Source organism: Cricetulus griseus (genome assembly GCF_003668045.3).
Source record: "Cricetulus griseus strain 17A/GY chromosome 1 unlocalized genomic scaffold, alternate assembly CriGri-PICRH-1.0 chr1_1, whole genome shotgun sequence".
Taxonomy (NCBI): Eukaryota; Metazoa; Chordata; class Mammalia; order Rodentia; family Cricetidae; genus Cricetulus; species Cricetulus griseus.
Genome location: NW_023276807.1, coordinates 101865955 through 101883375, shown reverse-complemented (window position 1 = coordinate 101883375; position 17421 = coordinate 101865955). Strand labels below are relative to the sequence as shown.

Below are 17421 nucleotides of genomic sequence, written 5' to 3'. Positions count from 1 at the left end.
CTCATTGTTCCTGGACAGATGTAATGAGGGTTCAGCTACCTTGATACTAAACATATGACAATGAATTGTATAGCATCCCATAGAAAGATTAGATAAAATTATGAGGCATGCTCAGGCTAAGAAGTTCATGGGTAGATTGCTGTTTGGGATGATAGAAAATTAGATTATTTCACAGTGCTCAGTACTGTGTGGGGAATTGGAGGTGGCCTTTAGTTAGTAATTGATATTTATACTAACTGTTGACATCCAGCACACGTTTATCCATCCAGTGCTTGCTGCCTCTACCTATTGTAGATGTCTGGGAGTGTAGTTCAGTGGCAGAGCTAATTGTGTGTTCGGTTCTGGGTTCAATTGTTAGTATTAAAGTAACAAACTTATTACTTCCCCAACTTCTCTGTGAGGTGATGCTAGCTTTGTGCCTGCCAGGCAAGCCTTGTATCACTAAGTTTTACCTGCAGCCTGTGCACCAAATATTTTCAAATGGTGTTCTAACCTAGATACTGTTTTAACTATTTTCATGTCCAATTAAGAATCAAAGAGAAAAGACAGGCAGCTCTCCTAATATTGCAAGCACTTTTGCAGGTAGTGTTTACACATGATAGTTAATCCTCTATACAGAACTGAGGTAAGTGTACTTACATGCTTTCTACAAAAAAAGAAACTGAGACTCAGAGAAGCAAGTACCATAAAATTGAGGAGCTTCAGAGTTCTGGCTGGCCTTGAATTTGTGGTGGGCCACCTGTCTCCCTCCTTCGGGCTTTACAGGTGTGTCTGTAGTTGTGTTTACATTCACACAAAAGGTAGGTTTTTGTTGTTGTTGTTTATTTGCTTGCTTTATTAGTTTCTTTTTTTTCCTCTTTCTTTCTTTCTTTCTTTCTTTTTTTTTTTTTTTTTTGGTTTTTTCGAGATGGTTTCCCTGTGTAGCTTTGGGCTTTATTAGTTTTATGACAGTGGTATTAATACTAACTCAGAACTGAAAGGAATTAACTAAACTTCCATGTTCCTGTTATTCAGCTTTAGTAATGATCAGTCTAGTCTTACAGAAAGGCAGCTGGGTTTGGTTGGTTGGTTTGGTTTGATTTTTTGAGACAGGGTTTCTCTATGTAGCCCTGGCTGTCCTGGAATGCACGAGATCCACCTGCCTCTGCTTCAGTGCTGATATTTGAGGCATGCGTCACTACCACCTGGCTCAGAAAGGCAATTATTACAAGTCATTGGATTTAGGACCATTCAGCTTGCAAATTAATCTTACATAAAGTTCTACACATAATTGTTCTTTTTCTTTTTTCTTACTTGTTTTTGGCAGTGCTGGGGATTGAACCTGTGATTTCACTAATGCTAGGAATGGGTTCTACTATTGAGCTGCAGTCCCAGCTCTGACTGTTACTTTTCAAAGAGCTATTTTATCTATAATATATCTAATTTCAGGTAATAAAATGATCATTGAATAAGAATGTTGTAATGACAGTTTACTAGTGTTAGATTGGATGGATGGATGGATTAGTTTTACACTACCTAGCATTGATCCCAGGACCTTGTATATGCTAGGTAAGTGCTCTACCATTGAGCTTTAGTACTAGCCCTCTTTTCAGTTTTTTTTTTTTTTTCTCCAGTTTTTTGAGACAGGATTTCTATGCATATCCTAGACTGTCCTGGAACTTGCTCTAAACCAGGCTGGCCTTGAACTTACAGAGATCTTCTGCCTCCCAAGTGCTGGAATTAAAGGCATTCACTACCACCACCTGGCTGTAAACTTATTTATGTGCATAGGTATTTTGCCTGCATGTATGTCTATGTGAGGGTGTTGGATCACCTGGCACTGGAGTTACAGACAGTTAGGAGCTGCCATGTGGGTGCTGGAAATTGAACCTGGGTCCTCTGTAAGAGCATGCAGTGTTCTTAATGGCTAAGCCATCTCTCTAGCCCTCTTTTCAACTTTTATTTTGAGGTGCCTGTTCTGACCTGGGACACACTTTGTAGCTCTGACATTCTGTGATCTTGCTGTCGTGCCTCAGCCCCTGAGTAGCTGGTGTTACAAACTGGAACCACTAGGGCCTCCTAGTGGTATTTTAAAATGGCAATTTTCTTTTTTTTTTTTTTTTTTTTTTATTGTTTTCAAGACAGGATTTCTCTGTCTGTCTCAAAACTAATTCTGCAGACCAAAGATCTGCCTGAAAATGGTAATTTCTTAAGACTGAGTCAAGCTCACATTTTCTGTGCTGCTCAGTTATCTAGTATCATTTGGGAATGCCAAGTAACATATTGAGAAGGTGCTTTGTTTTATTTTATTTTTTTCAAAATTGGCTGCTTTTTTTGTCTCTTTATCATAGTTTGCAAAGAAACAAAATGCTGGTATGGCTTACTAAGCTTTTTGATTGTCTTTTTGAACTGAGTCTTCTGTTGTTAGATTCATGATGAAATTCATTTAGGGAGAGCAGCTTTTTTAATTTTAGTTTTTAGATTACATACTGATTTGAGTTTCTTTCTCTTCTGTAAAAGGAAATGTACACAATACAACTGGAACTCTGCCAGAACCCATTGAAGACATAGAAGGTATGAATGCCAGTGGGACTAAGGGGTAATAATGAAGGACACAGGGTGGCACTGTCAGTCAACATCTGTCAGTTGGAGGCAGGGACCACCAGGAGTAGACAAACTCATGACCCTCATTGAGCTTTTGTTACCCTAAAACCTTCAGTCTTGTGGACCCTGAATTTAAAAAGCAGCTCTTAAAGAAAGCCATGTGGAGAATTACTAATTGTCCTTTTTGGTTGTCATTACCAGGGAACTGTGCCATTTCCAAAATGAACAAAGTGAAGGAAGAATTGTGTGACTTAAACCTTGTCTGTGAAGTAGAAGATGGTCACCAACAGATTCTCAACTATGATAAGGAAAAACCCAGTTCTGCACATGATCATTCCACCACTGCAGCGAGCAAAGACTCTATAAAACCCTCAGAAGAAAATTCTAAAATTTTATATCTCACATCATATTTATCTGGCCCAAAATCCTTAGAAAAATGTCATTTTGAAGACAATGATTTAATAAAGGAATATGCTGAAAAAATACACAGAGTTGAGCAAAGCAAGAACTTCACTTGTGGAAAAGAAAGTAAAGAACAGTATTGGAGGCCCAGGAGTGAAAGAAGAGGTCTCTTTCCTTCCAATGTCAGACAACAAGAGCAGGATGGTTCTAATGAAAAACAGGTTGTGGAGTCCAGTAACCACAGTATCTGTACCATTCAGGCTAGTTCCTGTACAGAGAACTATAATTCTGTGCCTAATTCTTTTTCTGAAGCAACAGAAACAATGTTTAAAAAAAATGATCTGAAAATTACTTTAAACATTCAAGGTAATTTGGTATATTCCAAGGACCATAGAAAAACCGTCACTGATGTGAACCATCCTGAGGTACACTTTGAGGAAAGTAGTTTTCCCTTGTTGATGAATACTGAAGAGCCAGAACAAACAAGAATAAAGTCCAGTGCATTAAATGAAAAGATTTACAGTACAGACTCTAAGTCTATAGTCAGCATCCAGAGAAATCTGGATGATTCTCTGCCAAATAAAGCATCATGCAGTGATTTTCTGTCTGGAAGAAAATCCCTTCAGAATTTGATACCTGCAGATCCAGTAAGTTCTGAATATAATGAAATGTCAAAACCCAAGAAGGATACTGCAAAATTAGCACCATGTCCAGAGTTTGATTGTGGACCTGCTTCAGAAAAGCATGTACAGACCTCACATGACAACATTTCACATTTAGATGAGCCGATCATTGCCTGTGAGATGAGTGAACTTTCTTATAACAGTGAACTGGTTTCGCACAAAATAGAACATGAATGTGTTTTAAATCAACAAGTGTCCCTTAATTCTAAAGAGCATGTGACATTATCAACTGACTCTCTACTAAATCTAAACAGAGAGATGCCTTCAGCAACATGCAGAGATGCTCAACAGAGCCATCATTCTCTAAAGAATGAAACAAATGTTACCACCAATACTCAAACCATTCCTGCTGAGACAAAATTGGAAGCCATGTCTCCACAAGGTGACAAAACCTGTGGTGCCTCTTCATACATACATACCTTAAATATCAAAATAAGAAGCCCAGAAGGGCAAAAAGAAATGGTTGATTCAGGTATCAAAGATTTACATTCCACGTTTCTCACAAGTGAGAAAAAAGCAGCTGGCTATTCCTTTGACACAGAATGCCAAAATGTTCAGTCTCAGGATATCTCCAGCTGTCGATGTGTAATGAGAAATGCATCAGAAAAGAATATGTGTTCTGTTTGTGCTGCCCTTGGACCCAAAAAAGATATCCTGAAAGTCAGCAACTGTAAAATAAACTGTGGGAATGCATGTCAGTCTAGCAGTCACTGCTTCCAAAGACCTGAAGACTTTGTGGAAAATAGCACCTTTTTGGAGAGTGAACCTGCTGGGAGGGAGACTCAAAGCAGCATTCTAGGAGGCAAGCTTAGAAATGAACTGACAGCAGGAGTGTCGGATAGTGGAGCTTTAACCACAACCACTCACGCTAGCAGTCATATGGAAACCAGTGAGGAAGGACTGGGTGGAAAGAAACGGGGTAAACACAAAGACACTGCAGTTTATACACTCAGCACCTCTGCTTGTGACACACAAGAACTGAACCAATCTACAAACATTCCAAGTCCTGACACACTAGTGGACCAGTCTCTGACTGTTATTTCATCTCATTTTAAAACCGTGTTCCAAGCAGCTGGAAGTCTTGACCAGAAAGCAGATGAAGTTTCTGACTGTCAGGGTAACCAAAATAGTCCAGACAAATGCAGAAGTGAAGGTAAGCCAGCTCTGGAAGGAATAAACAGTGACCACCGAGAGACTAGCCCTGAGGGAAGCCTCAAGGAAAAGGATTTGATAGTTGGTTCAGGCAGTAAAAACCCTGTGTTTTGTGGTAGTTTAGAGAAAAAAGATTCCAAAGGAGCCTTTGAAAATAGTCCTGGCTCTAAAGAGTTGACACACAGTGTGCTAGATGTGGTGTGTCCAGACTGCATAGGTGAGCCTACAGAGGGTGTGCTAGACATGGAAGCATCTAGTCCAGCTGGTCATTCTACAAGGCGAGATAAATTAGCATACCATGAGACCTTAAGGAGTACTTCATCTCTTCGAGAGCTGAATGTTGTATTTATAGGTACAACTGACCAGAACTCAGAAATCTCAAATGCTGCTGCTTCTACAGTAGACTCTCCTGAAATACTAAAATCACGTGAAATAAAAGTATGCAGATCTCTAAAAGACTGTGAAATGGAAGAGTGTCCAGACTCTGCCATTGATCATGAAGTAGAATCTGTTGCCGATCATGAGCCACATATAAGAGCACTAGATAGAGGAGGTGTGTCTTTAAATCATATTCATTGTAAGCATCAAGATAAAGGAGGATCTGTGACAGAAGGACTAGGAGCAAATTCTGAGTTTGATGAGAAGAAAATCTTTGAATTATCCTCAAAAGACTTGTCTTCTAGATGCCGAGGCTCTGTTGACAGGCATTCCCGTATGTCTTCTGAAGAACATTTACCAGCTGGTATTAGTGGCAAAGCACCTAAATTGGAACATCTCTTTAAACCCAAAGATGGTAAAATGCTTCATGAAAATGTCAAGGATTGCACAGTCCAGTCTGACATGAAGGAAGGAATACCAGCCCATATAAGCAATCCTAGTGAAGGAGATACCACATATGTCAGTGTGGACAAAAATGTTTGCAAAGCTTGTCATTCTCGTGAGAATTCCACAGATAAGTATTTGCCTTTGATAATGGAAACAGCAATTAAAATGGATAGAGAAAAGGGTATGCATGCACTGCTAGAACAACACATGTCATTGAACATGTTGTCAGATGAGATGCAGAATAAGAAGCAACCTGTGGCTGACCATGATGAGTCCATCATAATGGAAGAAGTCACCCTAAGAAAGCCAACCAAGAAAAAAATGGCTAGACAGCTTCAGAGGTTAGAAGACCCAAAAGAAGAAAGCTTATGTCATCTGTTAATGAAAGATATTGAATTATGCACAGGTCCTCGGCTTCTTGGTACCTCCTGGAAAGAACATGATCCCAGCTCTGCTGGGGGTGATCAAATACACGGTGCCTTTGTGACGCTGTCATATCAGCAAAGATTGCTTCCTGTAAAGAAGCAGCCTCATCGAACGTGTAAGAGAATTTCCTGCCTGGAGCCAGTTACTGTGCGGAGAAAAATAAGTAAAGTGAGAAATTCTAATTGTGGAAAGAGTTCCTCTAACCCCATCCCTACAAAAGCACACAGACTTCTCAGCCCATGTGCTGTGCCTGCTGCACCACTGGAACCTGAAGCAGTACCTAGCAAGAGCTTGTGTAGCCACATACCAAAGCTGAAGGCTACTCTGTGCCATCCCTTGAGGAGCCTGAGTTGTAGGAAGCCTACCAAAGAATCAGCCTTACTAAACAAGCTGTCTATCCTTGCCTCCAAACTGGTTCTGGCCACAAAGCCCCAAAAACTAAGATATCGGCGGTATTCCTCTTCCCTTGTTCCATTGGCTAAAAGCTATAAGCGCTTCAGATATAAAAAGCTCCTAGATGGATTTTCATATAATGCAATGCAGCTGGACCCATATTTGGCAGCTACTGGATGGGATAGGAGGTCTAACAGTAAGCCCTTGGCACTTTATTCTCTTGAATCTGTCAAAATGAGCTTCATAGATTTGAGCAACAAGATGCCATCACTGCTGTTTGGTACTGAAATCTTCCCATTTTCCTTTCATGTGAAATCACCCAGTTGCATGGTTGAGTCCTCCAGGACTTTTCCTGAGCACTGTGCTCCATCAAGGCTTGCCTTAGCAGAGACCTCCCAGTGCTCATCTCCACCTCCCAAGTGGACCTTTTCTTTTTTCATGTCCCATGGATGCCCTGGGATGGCCACATTCAGGGAAGACACTGGCTTCTGTAGTCAGACACGCACTCAGGCTCCTCCACAGACTACAGCTCCTCTCCGAGACTATGGAGGCACTGCCATAGTCCAGACCAGAGCAGACTGCTCTGTCCTTGGCCTTCACACACTTCTAGCACTTTGTTCACCAGGATGTTACCGAATCTGGACAAAAAAGCGGAGCTTCTCCAATCACATGCCTACCATGCAGAGGCTCTTCTTGACCCAGTTTACACAGGGCTTAAAAGGGTTAAGATCTCCAGCCTCTCTAGCAGACAAGGTCTTCTGCTCTCTGCCCTACTCAGTGGGCCGAGTGTTGTCCATTTGGAGCCAGCATGGGCCTTCCTGTACCTTCCAATTGCCAGCTCTTCATTCTACTCACAGCAAGCCACAGGGGAGCCTGAGCACCCTGAGCAGGTAAGAGCTTGTCTTCTCTTTTTTTCAGTGTATGGGGAAAAAGAGCCGGTGCGGTGCTGGGAATGCAGGACTGTCTGCTGGAGGTTTCCTGTGTCTGCATTGTGTACCTTGTAAAGCCTCTGTTGAGAGAGTGCAGTGGTAATTCTTGGCTTTAGAGGCCCTTAATATGCCCACAGCATCTTCTCTTATACCTTGCACCATCCTTTCCATTTTACTCTTCATGTCATAATCACCCCCCACACACACACACACACACATACCACACACACACAGTGTTTCTACATAGCTCTGCTGTTGTAGAACTCACTATATAGACCAGTCTGGCCTACCCTGCCCCTAAGTGCTGGAGTTAAATTTATGTACCACAGTGCCCAGTGTATGCCACCATCTTTCATTGTTGTTTGTTTGTGACACTGTATCTCAGGCTAGCCTGGAACTCAAGAACATCTTGCTGGTGAGTAACGGGATTGCAAGTATGAGCATTATGCTTCGCCTGTCTCTACATTTCTTTTGTAGTATATGCTTCAGAGGTTATATGCTCCATTAGAATACCTTGGTTTGGGGACTTTGTAAAATTTGTAGTGAACTGGACAGAAGTTCTTATGGTTTCACTATTGGGGGTAGGGGAGAATTATTTGATCACTATTATTGTATCTTCTAAAGGAAAATAGAAGAGGACTGGACTGGGGTATAGGTTAGTGGTAGAATGTTTGCTTGGTTAGTATAAGACCCTAAGTTCAGTCCAGCTCAGAGACAGAAGGAGGGAGGAACTTAAGATTTAAAGTTTCCTGTGAGAATATAGCTTGTGTAGAGTGTGTGCTTATTTGGGATCAACCCCTCCCCCCACACACACACACGAAAACAGTCATCAAAGAATTGTGTTAGATAACTTTTTTTTTTTTTCCTGTTTTTCAAAACAGCGTTTCTCTGTGGCTTTGGAGGCTGTCCTGGAACTAGCTCTTGTAGACCAGGTTGGTCTTGAACTCACAGAGATCTGCCTGCCTCTGCTTCCCGAGTGCTGGGATTAAAGGCGTGTGCCACCAATGCCCAGCCGATAACTCTTATTTTTAATTTGCTTTTAATATAACTGCTACAGATGAATTTTATTTATTTACTTACTTTCGGTTTTTCTAGACGGGGGTTTCTTTGTGTAGCCTTGGCTGTCCTGGAACTCATTTGTAGACCAGACTGGCCTCAAACTCACAGAGATCAGATTGCCTCTGCCTCCCGAGTGCTGGGATTGAAGGTGTGTGCCACCACTGCCCAGCTACTGTTGAAATTTTAGTAGTAATACTTCAAATCAAATCAAACCTACCCAAAACCTAATATTTCAAAGTAAGCTACTAAGGCAGGATTACAAGACCTGTTTGGGCTAAGTAGTCAGCTGTTGTCTGAAAAGCACATTAAAGGGGCTTGGAAAATTGCTCAGCAGTTACAAGGACTCCGGTTTAGTTTCTCTCAACTCTAGTCCTGTAACTCCAGTTCCCAAGGATACAGTGCCCTTTTCTGGCTTCTGTGGGAACATACATCCATATAGGAAAACAACCACAAAGGCAAGTGCTGAGACTAAAGGTGTGTGCCATCACACCAGCTATGTAAAATTATTGAATTCATAAATAAATAAATGGCGTGTCTGCTGGCAAATGGTTCAGTGAGTAAGCCACCAAACCTGACAACCTGAGTTGGATTCCTGAAACCCACACAGTGGAAGGAGAAAAATGACAAATTGTCCTTTGGCATTCATACACATACCATGATATACACATAGTGAGCTCACAAATATGTAGAAAATAAGAAAATATACTTCAAAAATTTTTAAATGATGCTGGTTAATGGTGGCTCACACCTTTAATCCCAGCACCTGGGAGGCAGAGGCAGGTGGATCTCTGTGAGTTCCAAGCCAGCCTGGTCTACAAATGAGTTCCAGGACAGCCAAGGCTACACAGAGGGACTTTGTCCTGAAAAACCAAAATAAATAAATAAAAAGAATCAGATTATTTCAAACGATAGCATACTGCTTGTATTGTTTAATATTTTGGTCTGCCTCTAGTATGTAAATTGTCATAATTGTTCTGTGCTACAAGTCTGTGAAACACAGCTTTAAACTGTGTTGTATCCCCTCCATCCCCACTCACTATAGTGGCCCCTGATTCCTGATCCTCCACCTCCCAAGTGCTAGGCTTATAGGCATGATCATTTCACTGTTAATGCCTTATACACTGCACTGGTATTCAGGGTGTCAGCCTTGGCTCCTTTTCTCTTTCAGAACCCTTTGTCATCTGTTTTTTCTACTTCTAAAATATTTTTACTTCCTACATTCTATATAAAGCTTTCTATTTTATATAATTTCTTCTTTTCCATTCTTGGAGGTAGGATCTTATACATATGTAGCCTAGAATTCAGGATTTTGTTTTATTTCAAATGGAAGGCAAATGGGTAGTGTTGCTCTGTGCTTTACTCATTGACTCTAAAAGTGACTTAAAATCATATGCCTAAGCTCACTTAATTTTTTATTCCTTTATTAAAATTTACTGATGAGCTGGGTGTGGTGGTAGAAGCCTTTAATCCCAGCGCTTGGGAGGCAGAGGCAGTCAGATCTTTGAGTTTGAGGACAGTCAGGGCTACACAGAGACACCTTGTCTCAAAAAGGAAAAAAAAAAAAAATCAAAACAACAACAAAAAAGAGAAGGTGATAGGTGGACCCCTTTCCCTTCCTGAAAAAGCAAAACAACAAAACACTTCACTTACTGCCAGCAAAATAATTGAGTAGCTTTGAAAACAATACCTAAATCAACTTAGTTTCCATAAGGTGTTTCTCCCACCACTGTGTGTGTGTGTGTGTGTGTGTGTGTGTGTGTGTGTGTGTGTGTGTGTGTGTGTGTGTGTGTGTGTGTAGGGGGGGAGGGAGAGAGGAGAGAACAGTTTTGGAGTTGGTCTCTCTTTCCATCTTTGTGTGTGTTTCAGGAATCAAGCTCAGGCTGTCACCTTTCATTGTCAGGCAGTAAGTGCTTTTACTGCTCAGCCATCCTGCCTGTCCCATTTTTCTATTTTGTTGAGACAGGGTCTCATGTTTAGAACCGGTTCAGACTCAGTATCTTAGCATGACCTTGAACTCATTATCATCTGTATACTCCCTAGTGCTGGGGTTGCTTGTATAGATACTTTGTTGTTGTATTTGGTTCTTTTATATGTAAAAGATACTTTTATATCTAATTTTTACAAACATTTGTTTGTTGTATGTGTGCATTATGTTGAGTGCACATGTGTCATGATGTGCATGTAGAGGTCAGCAGTGTTTTGGGGAGTTCATTCTTTTCTTCCACAACTCAGGTGATCAGGCTTGGCAGTAAGCTCCTCTGCATTTGGAGCCAGCTTACTATTCCTTATGTTTAAATTTTAAAGGAATCTTAACATGTGTAAATACCAACTTAAAAGGTATAAGTCCCCAAATCATTCTTGTTCCCCTCATTTCTTTTGCTGTCCTCTACTTTCTTGACAGTTTTCCCAGTTAAATTAGGAAGCACACGGGGGCTGGAGAAATGGCTCAGTGATCAAGAGCGCTTGGCTGTTCTTCCAGAGGACCCAGGTTCAATTCCCAGCACCCACAAGGCATCTCACAACTGCCTGTAATTCCAGTTTCTGGGGATCTGACACCAATGCACAGAAAATAAACTTAAATAAATTAAAAAAAAAAACAAAACAGGAAGCACTCTTCCTGTTAGCCTACTTCCTCCCAGGGATGAGCACATGAGCATAGTTTCACGGTTGGGAGGTTCTTGTTTCTTGGCCTCCATCATGTGCCAGTCAGTACCTCCAGTAACACCTTTGCTGTTGCCCCACCCTCATAACCTGCTGTTTTGTGCTTGTCTTTACTTCAGCCACACCACCATACCAAATGTGCCTCTTCCAGGCATGGAAGCTATCCATAACACCAACAGCAGTCACATGAGGTGAGCCTTGGCACATGGCCTTGAAATGTGGATGGGTGTGTGAGCAAGGGCAGGGGAGTATATATATATAGTGTTCTTAGCATGGGTCAGGCATGGCACAACTCTAACTTCTTGTCTCATTAATCTTACTATTTACAGGTCTCAGATAAACATCTCTGAGATTTGGTTGTGCTTTATATGTGGAGTTGTATAATTAGCACCATTTGCTTAACAAAAAAGTCATTAGCCAGCTTATTAGTATCTCCCCGGGCTGTTTCGGGTCCTGCTGCTTCATCAGCCTAAGTCCTAGTCCCTAAATGGTATTGGTCTCATTTGAGCAGTATTCATTTGCCCATTAACTAAATTTCTTCTCACCAGTCTCCACTCATTTACACATTTCTTTATAAAACTGCTCTAACTACTGGAAAGAATTAACCACATTCTTGTAACTTTTCACATGCGTAGACCCAGGTTGTGTCTAGAAGAAACTAGAAAACAGATTGATGTAGATGTCATTCCTGGAATGAAGAAACATCATTGATTCTAATCTATATGCTCAGAAATAATATAGGCTGGGATGATAGACAGCTCAGTCGGTAAATTGACTGCCTTGCAAGCATGAGGACCTGAGTTCCATCCCCCAGAACCCACATCAAAAGCCTGTAGGGTAGCACACATTTGTAATTCTAGTATGCAAGCAGGCAGAGACAAACAGGTCCTGAGGCTCACTGGCCAGCCACTGTAGGCTACTTGGTGAGCTTTAGGCCAGTGAGAGACTCCATCTCAAACACAAAATGGGATGGGAGAGCTGAGGAAGGACACTGTCTTAAGGTTGTCTTCTGGCCTCCATACACACACAAGAATGCACATGTGTACAGAAAAACTAAATAAAAATGTATGCTTACTGGAAGTAGAAAGCAAACCTCCTACAGGTTTATCTTCATTCTCTCTCCATGATGCTAGGCTAGAGCCTGTGTTCCCTGCCTTGGTGCCAAAGTCTTGCTTGGTAACAGAACCTGCTGTCAGCAAGCTCCTGCTTTCAGCCTCCGAGTTCCAGGTCCCTGGGTTTGATGAGCTGGGTGATGTGTCAGTGGCATGCCCCCGACCACAGAGCAACTCTGCAGAACAGAAAGAGGTAAGTGCAAAGTACCAAGGTGTCAGGTGGAGGTGGCATTGGGGTTTCCATTGTTGACTCATCACATGGTAGGTGCAGACTTAACTCCAGCTTGACTCAGTAGCTGGGACTACTAAGGTAGCAATTTTCCTGCTTGGCCAGGGCCTTGGCCAGGAAAGGATATGGTGGGGGTTTTATGGGGTTGTTCCCTTCATTTCGGTCTGTTTTCAGAGGTAGGGTCTTACTGTTTCGCCTTCCTCGCTTCCAACTCCTGGATTCAATTGTCCTCCTGTTCCATCAGGCGGGGCTTAGGTATCTTTTTATTATTATTATTATTCAGTTTCAGGTATTTTCAGGTATTTTTTTTTTATTTTTTACATATTGTGGCTTAGGTATCTTAAGTCATATTGTTTTCCAGATCCATTTTTCTCAGCAGCCCAATTAGAGGCCCTAAGAGTCCCTTTGCATTGAAAGATGAATAAATGATCGTGTCCTTCTGTTTATAGCATCACCTGTCTCCACTGATCAAAGACTTGGAGTTGATTATGGAACTGTTCGGCTCTGTTTTAATATATGAAGGAGCAGTAACTGAAAACACAGCTAGAGTAGCTGTCATTAGCTACTTTCCAGGTTTTTCTATAAACCAAGGGAACAATGTTTTGAGTATAAGGGCTTTATTTAAAAGGAATTACATTTTGCCTCTCTTTATTTTTAACCCTTAAAAACAGGCTGAGCCAGAGAAGAGACCAAAGAAAGTCTCACAGATCCGAATCCGGAAAACCATTCCTAAACCAGATCCCAACCTTACCCCAATGGGCCTGCCTCGGCCCAAAAGGTGAGCTTCTCTAATGCAAAGTGGGTTCACTTTCTTGGAAAATTGCTAGGCAAAGCATAATTGTCCTTGAAGTGGTCATATAATACGAATTCATTGATTGTAAGGTTAAATGTTTATATGCAAGATATTTTACTACATTAACCATTTTTATTGTTCTTCCTGTGCTAGGTATTATGTGTACATAAATCATAGTTTAAACTCAAGTAGGAATCTAGCCCTTGAGAGGCCAAGGCAGGAAGAGTTGCTCAAGTTAAGACCTTTGGATACTTAGTGAGTACAAAGCCAGCCTGTACTACAGTGTGAGGTCCCCACTCAAGAAAAAGAAAGGTGCCGGAGTTCCATGATGACACCCTGTCTCAAAATAGAACAACAAAAACAAACCCACACATAAACCAGAAAAAACAATTTACTTAAAAAGAAAAAAATTTTAGGTTTATTGATTTTATTTGTATGTGTATTTCCCTGCATGTATGTATATGAACCACATGTGTGCCTGGAGCACTCTAAGGCCAAAAGATGGTATTGATCTCCTGGGACTGGAAGTAGATATAGTTTATGAGCTAGAAATAGTTCCCATATGGCTGCTGGGAACCACCCCAGGCCCTGTGTAAGAGTAACAAGTGTTTTTAACTAGAGCCATAGCTCCAGTTCCCCAATATACTTTTTTGTTTTGTTTTGTCTTTTGAAACAGGGTTTCTCTGTGTAGCCTTGGCTGTCCCGGAACTCACTTTGTAGACCAGGCTGGTTCAAACTCAGAGAGCCCTCTGCCTTTGCCTCCTGAGTGCTGGGATTAAAGATGTGTGCCCTCCTGTGATCCCAACAATTGGGAGGTGGAAAAGGAGGAAAAAGAGTTCAAGGTCATCCTCAAAGTTCTCCAACCACTGTTCTCGTGTACTGAGTTCCAGTATATGTTTCATTGGTTCCCTTAAGTAACTTAAATTAAGTAACCTCCTAACTTCTAAGAGACTTATCTTTGGGCCATGGATCTGCCAACTGGTCTCCTTTTATAGTCTTGAACCCACAGTCTTCCTGTCTTAGCCTCCAAGTGCTAAGATTACAAATATATGTCATATTTTACAATTCTTTCTCCCTACATGCTCTTACTGTACTGCAGATGTATCAGAAGGTATTGTGAATGGAAGTCTGTGACTACCTTTGAGTTGTACTGAGCTATTACATCCTTTATTAACTACCCTCTTGTGCGCACATAATTTTAAGTGTGTGTTCTGCTTATGAGGGAAAGCCTGGTATTTGTCTTGGACATTTTAGAATTTTTGCATAATGAATCCCAGTTAAATATAATTTTTTTTCTGTAGCCAGATTTTTCTTTGGGTTGCCAACTCACAAAAAATAACATGGAGAGTTAATATTAATTATAAAACCTTGGCCTATATTTTAGGCTTGTTCTTAACTAGTTCTTGTAACTTAAATTAACTCATATTTTTTAATGTATGTTCTTTTACATGGCTCGGTTATCTTTACTATGTACTGCCCATCTTGCTTCCTCTGCATCTGGCTGGTGACTCCATATCTCTTCCTCTCCCAAGTCTTCTCTGTCCCCAGAAGTCCCACCTAACCTCTTCCTGCCTAGCTAATAACCATTTAGGTCTTTATCAAACCAATCACAGTGACAAATCTTCACACTGTGTAAAGGTATATTCTGCAACGTATTTCCTATAAATGTATAATTTCATTTTTCTTTACATACAAATAAAATTCCATTTCATGTATGTATATATACAGCATGTTTTCTTTATTACATTAATGGATATATAGCATGGTTGTATTTCTTATTTATTTTCTTTTTTCTTTTTGTTTTTCGAGACAGGGTTTCTCTGTATAGCTTTGGAGCCTATCCTGGCACTCACTCTGGAGACCAGGCTGGCCTCAAACTCACAGAGATATGCCTGCCTCTGCTTCCCGAGTGCTGGGATTAAAGGCGTGTGCCACCAACGCCTGGCATCTTTTTTTCTTAAGATTTATTTTTTATGTGCATTGGTGTTTTGCCTATGTGTATAAATGTGTGTGGGTGCCAGATCCCCTAGAACTGGAGTTACAGTTTTGAGCTTCCATATGGGAACTGGAAATTAAACCTGGTTCCTCTGGAAGAGCAGCCAGTGCTTTTTTTTTTTGTTTTGTTTTTGTTTTTTGTTTTTTGTTTTTTCGAGACAGGGTTTCTCTGTGGCTTTGGAGGCTGTCCTGGAACTAGCTCTTGTAGAACAGGCTGGTCTCGAACTCACAGAGATCCGCCTGCCTCTGCCTCCTAAGTGCTGGGATTAAAGGCGTGCGCCACCACTGCCTGGCGCAGCCAGTGCTCTTAACTGCTGAGCCATCTTTCCAGCCTTGACATATGGAATTTCTATTTCAGTGTTTTGGAAAAGCTTCACACTGATTTCCATGTTGGCTACAGAAGTTGGCACTTTGACCAGCAGTGCATAAAGATTTTTAAAGATTTATTATTTTTAAATGTGTTTGTATGTGTGTGTGTGTGCACATGATTGCAAGTGCCTACAAAAACCAGAGGGTTCTGATCCCACTGGAGCTATAGTTACAGGCATGGGTACTAGGAACTGAAGTTTAGTCTGCTATAATCTCTCTAGCCCCTATTATGTTTATCTTCATTCCTCACTTTCTGCCCTATCCACCTACCTCCCCATGTCTCTGTCTCCTGTGGGTGATTTTTTTTTTTTTTCCGTTTGTTTTTTCTGTAGTGGGCAATGAAACCAGGCTCTGTAGCCTGCATTCATGGTAGCATATTTTGTATTAGCATAGAGTATTTTCTCATGTGGATGCCCCAGGAGATGTGATCTTAGTGTTCTCTCCTTGCTTGTCTGCACTCACACTTTTACAACAATAATGCTACTCTCTTGCCCTCTATCTACCATTATCACACTTCTTATCTGTGTCTTTGAGAAAGCCTTTCTTCTCATACCTTTCCTTGGAAGATGGTGGAATCCAGGTACATCTGATTCTGAGTTCTTTTATAGTTTGAATTTTGCGGTTTCAGCTGGCTGACTCTGTGTCCCCTAGCCAAGTCGAACAAGGACACTGGGCAACCACTAATGCCACTCAGGAGAGGTATAGGCAGTCAGCAAGGCACCCAAGTCTATTAGACATGTCCTGGACATTCAAGACAGTTATTGGTCTCCATATGGTGGTGCTCCATTTTCTACAAATCTCTCCTTGGCAGTCTAGAATGAAAAGATATTTGGCTGCTGTGAGCCAGGTAGAATCCCAGTAGCTCTTGAATGTTAGGCAGGAGTTTCTTTGTTGGGGGCAAGAATGGCTTTGAGTTCTTTGCTTTCCTCATCTCTTCATGTCCAGTAGACTGATCTGTGGAGTGGCTCTCATTGCTTTCTGGAGCTTGGGATTGGTGAGTAACTGCATGAACAGCAGGTGGACTGGGATTCCTTATATCTTTCTGAGGAATTGCTCTTTTTATTTGTAGTATTCTTTATCTCTTCTTATTCATTTTGGTTAGAGGTCCACTTTGTCAGATATTAAAATAATTATACCAACTTGGTTTTGTTTTGTTTTGTTTTGTTTTGTTTTGTTTTTTAAGTTTTTCAAGACAGGGTTTCTCTGTGTAGCCTTGGCTGTCTTCAAGCTCACTCTATAGACCAGGCTGGCCTTGAACACCAATAGATGCATGCCTCCACCTCCCATGCTCTGGGATTAAAGGAATGTGCCACTATAGCCAGGCATATTTCTGCCCTTTAAAAAAAAACAAAAAAACACTTAATTTTGTTTTATTTGTATGGATGTTTTGTCTTCATCTGTGTTTCTGGACTGTGTGTATACCTGTTGCTCATGGATACCAGAAGAGGATGTAAGATCTCTTGGGAGTTACAGATGATTTCAAGATATCATGTTGATGCTGGGAATCAAACTTGGGTCTTCTCCACAAGCAACCAGTGCTCTGAACCACTAAGCAATCTCTCCAGCGCCTTGGCTTTATATTTTTGACACCTTGACTACAATTTCTTAATATGATAATACATTGCAGAGAGGCTCTTCTCTGGTTGTGTTTATTTGGGGTTCTAAGTACCTCTTGCATTTGAATGTCTCTCTAAACTTGGAAAAATCATGCTGTTTTCTTTAATGAGCCTCTGTATACCTGTGTTAACAGCAAACTCACGAATTCGCTCTCAAAATATTTCTGCCCCCTCTTTCACAATGTTCCCTGGTA

General features: G+C 41.1%; 1 protein-coding gene across 5 annotated transcripts in view; it reads left to right on the top strand.

The window, feature by feature from the left end:
* Prr14l (proline rich 14 like) overlaps positions 1 to 17421 on the top strand; it is a 55705-nt gene that overhangs the window by 17842 nt on the left and 20442 nt on the right. For 4 of the 5 annotated variants that reach the window (XM_027387240.2, XM_027387241.2, XM_027387242.2 and 1 more), the window contains exons 4-8: positions 2500 to 2553; positions 2785 to 7354; positions 11233 to 11304; positions 12247 to 12418; positions 13126 to 13232. In XM_027387240.2, the coding sequence (XP_027243041.1) occupies positions 2500 to 2553; positions 2785 to 7354; positions 11233 to 11304; positions 12247 to 12418; positions 13126 to 13232 (4975 nt within the window). The remainder of the gene's footprint in view (positions 1 to 2499; positions 2554 to 2784; positions 7355 to 11232; positions 11305 to 12246; positions 12419 to 13125; positions 13233 to 17421) is intronic. The other variant, XM_035452083.1, reaches the window with a different exon arrangement.